This window comes from Mizuhopecten yessoensis, unplaced genomic scaffold (genome assembly GCF_002113885.1).
Source record: "Mizuhopecten yessoensis strain PY_sf001 unplaced genomic scaffold, ASM211388v2 scaffold4553, whole genome shotgun sequence".
Classification (NCBI taxonomy): Eukaryota; Metazoa; Mollusca; class Bivalvia; order Pectinida; family Pectinidae; genus Mizuhopecten; species Mizuhopecten yessoensis.
The window spans coordinates 304,142-309,724 of record NW_018405604.1 but is presented as its reverse complement, the minus strand read 5'-3'; the positions used below and the strand labels follow the sequence as shown (position 1 = coordinate 309,724).

The window sequence follows — 5,583 nt, the reverse complement described above, 5'->3', positions numbered from 1 at the left end:
GCCCAAGCTAGTTTCCAAGGTCAGACTAATTTCCTTTGTCAGTCAGTCCAGTGTGTTGTGCAGGCCGGTGTCAAATATTCAGTCAAGAGCCTAGTGGCCAGTGTCAGACTAGTGCCCATCGTCAGACTAGTGTGTAGTGTCTGACTAATGTCCAGTTTTCAGTCAGGTGTCAAATGTACAATCTATGTCAAGTTCCCTGTTCTTCGTCTCTGACTGTTATCAAGTGTCCAGGCTTTACAGTGCCCAGGGTCTGGCTAGGATATTTTGTCTAAGGCCTGGCTAAATGCCTCGTGTCCAGTTAACTGTCCAGACTAATGTCCAATATAAGGCCAATGCCAAGTGTTGTGTTTACTGTTCAGTGTCCAGACTAATGTCCAGTATCTAGGTTGGTGTCCAGTGCTCAGACTAGTATCCAGTGTCTGGCTATTTAGGGGTGGTCGGGTTGTGCAGTGGATAGTGCACTTGTCTTTCAACAAGGCGGCCGGGGTTTGATTTCCCGATCGGACTTGGAAAGGTAGTTGGTAACCTCCGGGTACTCCGGGAGAGGGTATTTTGGCTAGTTTCTATGGTCGTGACTGACCCTGGACAGTTACCCGATAAGAAATAATTGTGTTATTCCAGTGTCATTGATTCTATATATAAAATATGTACACGTTCATTCAATGTACACCAACTATATTGATTAACACTCATGAAATATATAGTAATAAGGTTACCCTCTATGTTTTTATTTATTTTCAGAGCTGACCAGATCGTGTGTCCGGAGTTCACAGTACGTCCAGATAAGGTCTGAAAGATTTTCCTGCGAACCTGCTGCATATGTACACAAGCTGAAGGCTGCCATCAAGTTACATGTAACGTAAAAGAACCGGTCTGGATATCGAATGGCAGCACGGGACGCTGATAGTTGTAAGATTGTGCTAAGTCATATCTTTATAAATTTACACTCTGTGAATAACGCACCTCTGTTAAGTATGAACACGAGAGATTTCAACAGCCTGTAAGAAACAAACCTACACAATTTATTCTGCAGCGAGACTGCAGTGATCGTAATTATTTATGAGCTACTAGCATGTAAGAACATGAGTTTTCAGACTTTTTGCCTGGTCAGGGCCTACGTATACCTTTAAAGTGAGTAAAATTGTACGCACTTCCTCAAGAGATGTACATTGCAGGGGGTTAAAGGTCAAACCACTGTGCAAAGCAGCCGATTACGTGCAGATGAGTGTTGTGTATCAGGCCGTCTGCTGGATAGAGATAATCAGGGATCCATTCTGACAGACTGGTTTGTTGGAAAGTTATCCACAAGGAAATATGTCGTCTGCCAATTCCTGATTGAGGAGGAGACTTCTTCGATCGTTGTCTGCTATGCTTGACCTGTGATTAGGATTGTTAAGAGCTGCAGTTTCTAATGAAAACACGAGTTCGGCGTGTGTCTATGGACGGTCTTGTGTAAACGGCAGTGTACTGTTAATTAAGCGGATCCTCGTGGCTTGACGAGAGATGTTGATTAACTTACGGATACTCATCAGCGGAAAAAGGCATATAGATGAAATTAGAGCACAAGTGTGTTAATAAAACACGGTCATTCAGGAGGTGAAGCAACGAGGAGACGTCGCTCATATAGAAAGGCCAGCACCTCGGGAGTTACAGGGTCTAATTTCATATCTCAATTGTTGTTCTGTATCAAAGGATATTATGACGAATTAATGAAACATATTAAAGACAAAATACTTAAACCGACTGAAAGGAGTAAACACCCCGACTAATTAGTCAACATGCCCGGTGGAAACAACCGGAAGATTACCTTCCCAGCGGACTCTGTTCTCAGTGCTGTCATCCAGGATGGTGACGTGTGTGAACTGTGTCGGATTTTACACAACCAGAGAGGGGAGTTTAATATCAATCAGACGAATCACGTCGGATTAACTGCCCTCCATCACGCTGTTCTAAGCAACAATCTGGACGCAGTAAAGATGTTACTGTGTTGTAACTCGGACGTGAACGCTAAGGACGTACACGGATTCAGTGCCCTACACACGGCGTCCGCGTGTGGGTTCTTACAGATCTCAAGTCTGTTACTTGTGTTCGGAGCTGATGTATTTTCGTTGACGAAGCAGCTAGAATTACCTGTGGACGTTGCTAAGGATATCAGCATCGTCCGTTTGTTAACAACGGAAATGTACAGTCGGATACAGGCAGAGCTGTACTTACAGACAGTGGTGACGACCAAACTGACGAATATCTGGTTGACATTCCGTAAAATTGTAATATGTGTGGTCAGTTTTTTGTATATTGTGTTGAAAAACATCTGGCAGCGACCCTCCACTGCCGTCACACAAATAAATGACGGACAGGTGAGTGCTGTGCGCAGTGTTATGAACGGGGGTACCCAAATAACGCACAGCGACAACAACAACAAACAGAAGAAGAAAAACAAACCGATGGTCAAGATAGAGTGATACCGGGAACCCTTCCTTCGTCACGACTTCCGTCGCTCGTAGTATACTAAATGTCACCGATATAGGAAGGGTTTCGATTCAGGTGAATCTGTCATTAGTTTCATTTTGGGAGTTAAACCTCGCTATTATGAAAGTTCACAATCGCTAAAACACTTACTCACAAACCATTAGATATAAACAGTAAGAAATAGTATTATGAAACTCCTAACATCTAGCTCTGCTACCCACTACCACAGACGACAGGTAAAACCGTACAGCAGGCTAAACCATATAGTATCGGACAAAACATGGCCACCCTTGCCTTAGACTTGATCTCGAGTTGTGACCAGGCTATTACTCGAACTTTAATAGCAAGTAAGAGTTTGACGAATCTCAGACCATTTTATTTAGTACTTGGAGGTAAATCGTTAACAAAGTGAAGGCCCACGATTACAAATCTTATCCTGCATACGTGAGGGAAATCTGACTGTGGAATAATTGCTCAGGAAAAGTATAATTTTATTTAAATGGAGAAGTGTTTTTGTCTACGTCATTATGATTTTGTTGTTGATAACGTAACTTATCTCGGTTGCTATTTTTAACCTAAATCTGTATGTACATGATAATATATATGGGAGAAAGCGTGTGCAAGAGAAGTCAGGTTTACACTGCTATTTTTACATAAAACATGAAATGTATTTATGGGGTATTGTATGTAGGGATCCCGGAGTAATGAGGCGAGTTTATCGCCGCTACACAGCGAGGAGGCTGGTATCTCTCATTAATTGTAAATACGTGTGTTTGTTGTACGCATGTAATGAATGCGTGTGATGAAGGTTTGTAATATAATGTACGTTTGTAGATTGATTTTAAGATCATACGTTTCGTGCTATTGTTGGAACTATAAGTGATGTCACAATAAACGGGAAAGGCTTGCAAAATAATGTGTTTCGAGAATGCTTTTTACCGAGTTCTGTTTGAATCTCGCCCCAGAATTTATCTTAATTACCAAGATATCAGTTATGCACGGCGACCACCGCGAGACTGTTTCCCATTAGTTCACCTTTGGTATGCCCATTGTTTACGTTAATGAGTACATACTTTAGATTGGCACTAGGTTGTAGGGCTGTGGTGTGTTCTGTTATTGTAGAACACAAGTATATACCAGTTACGTGCCGTTAAAATAAGCCACAAAACGAACAGCATACTGCATAGCACTCGCTTGTCGATTTTATATTTCTTATACATGTACTCGGGTACGAAATTACCACTAATTAAACGTCAGGAAATATAAAGGTATCAAAAATAAACAGTCCAAACCAATCCGTGCAGTCATTTTATTTTCATCCCGACCAGGAGGTACGTAGGAACTGGGAGGTAATTGGAATAGGCGGATTGGTGTTATAAGATGAAGCTGACAGATACACATAAACAGTGTTAATGTCATTATCATGTACAAAAATAGGAAAAAGTGAAGGGGTTTGGAAATCATTAATGCACACATTACGCTGGGACAAATCGGCTCACGCATGCAACAGGTACTCATTCGGTTCGCCAACTCGCCTTCATGAAGAAATCTATAGCCACTTCCATGTGGTTTGGAAGACATTTTTGATTATTGTCCTCTTTGGCTGTCCTCGTCCCTCAACTTTTCAAACTCATTTATCTTTCCGAACAGGTATTGTTTTGGACCTGCTACCATTTCTTACTACAAAAGTGAGTCGCTGCGTTACTTGGTTATGTACATTTCAGTGGAGTGTGGTGCTCTGTAAATTGGGGAAATTAATATTGCAACTTTAAATATGTGCGAAGTGGATGAAGTCCTTTGTGATATGTATGACGTCCTTGGTGATGTGTATGACGTCCTTTGTGTTATATGACGTCTGTTGCGAAGTGGATGAAGTCCTTTGTGATGTGTATGACGTCCTTGGTGATGTGCACGACGTCCTTGGTGATTTGTATGACGTCTTTGGTGATGTGTATGACGTCCTTGGTGATGTGTATGACGTCATTGGTGATGTGTATGACGTCATTGGTGATGTGTATGACGTCCTTTGCAATGTGTATGACGTCCTTGGTGATGTGTATGACGTCCTTTGTGATGTGTATGACGTCCTTGGTGATGTGCGCGACGTCCTTGGTGATTTGTATGACGTCTTTGGTGATGTGTATGACGTCCTTCGTGGTGTGTATGACGTCATTTGTGTTATGTGACGTCTGTTGCGAGGTGGGTGTAGTCCTTTGTGATGTGTATGACGTCCTTGGGGATGGGGATGACGTCCTTGGTGATGTGGATGACGTCCTTTGTGATGTGTATCACGTCATTTGTGATGTGTATGACGTCCTTGGTGATGGGTATGACGTCCCTGGTGATGTGTATGACGTCCTTGGTTATGGGTATGACGTCCTTGGTGATGTGCACGACGTCCCTGGTGATGTGTATGACGTCCTTTGCAATGTGTATGACGTCCTTGGTGATGTGTATGACGTCCTTGGTGATGGGTATGACGTCCTTGGTGATGTGTATGACGTCCTTTGTGATGTGTATGACGTCATTTGTGATGTGTATGACATCCTTTGTGATGTGTATGACGTCCTTTGGTGATTTGTATGACGTCCTTTCTGATGTGTGTATGACTTCCTTGGTGATGTGTACGCCGTTATCGGTGCTGTGTGTTAATCCTTTGTGATGTATACGTCGTATGTTGCGATATGTTTGACGTCCTTTTAGATGTGCTTTACGTCATCTGATGTGTATGATTTAAGCATTGAACTGTTTTTGTATGATATTTATGATCTATTTGAATGACACAGCTTTGCAAGCAAACAACATAATGCGCGCTAGTGCATTATGATTTGTTTGCTTGCAAAGCTGTGTCATTCAAATAGATCATAAATATCATACAAAAACAGTTCAATACTTATATTTACGTTTTCTCTGCCTCTTATGTTCTTTTTTAACTTATAATTCATAATTAAAATTAAAAATGACCGCCTTATCGACAGTCCACACAATTTCGTTCAATAGTTTGAACAGCGTATTGTCGCGTGCTGATTGGCAAACAAAGTAGTACTTTGACATTTTAACAAACACTTCAAATTTATTCCACAATTTAGTATCAATACAATTGCGTATGATATG

General features: G+C 41.6%; 1 protein-coding gene across 1 annotated transcript; it reads left to right on the top strand.

Annotated features, from left to right (window-relative positions):
- The first annotated feature begins 747 nt into the window (after window positions 1-747).
- On the top strand, window positions 748-3,755 carry LOC110449291 (protein phosphatase 1 regulatory subunit 12A-like). The gene has a single exon (XM_021496060.1). The coding sequence runs from the start codon at window positions 1,779-1,781 to the stop codon at window positions 2,460-2,462; it is 684 nt and encodes a 227-aa protein (XP_021351735.1). The 5' UTR covers window positions 748-1,778; the 3' UTR covers window positions 2,463-3,755.
- The last annotated feature ends 1,828 nt before the right edge of the window (window positions 3,756-5,583 follow it).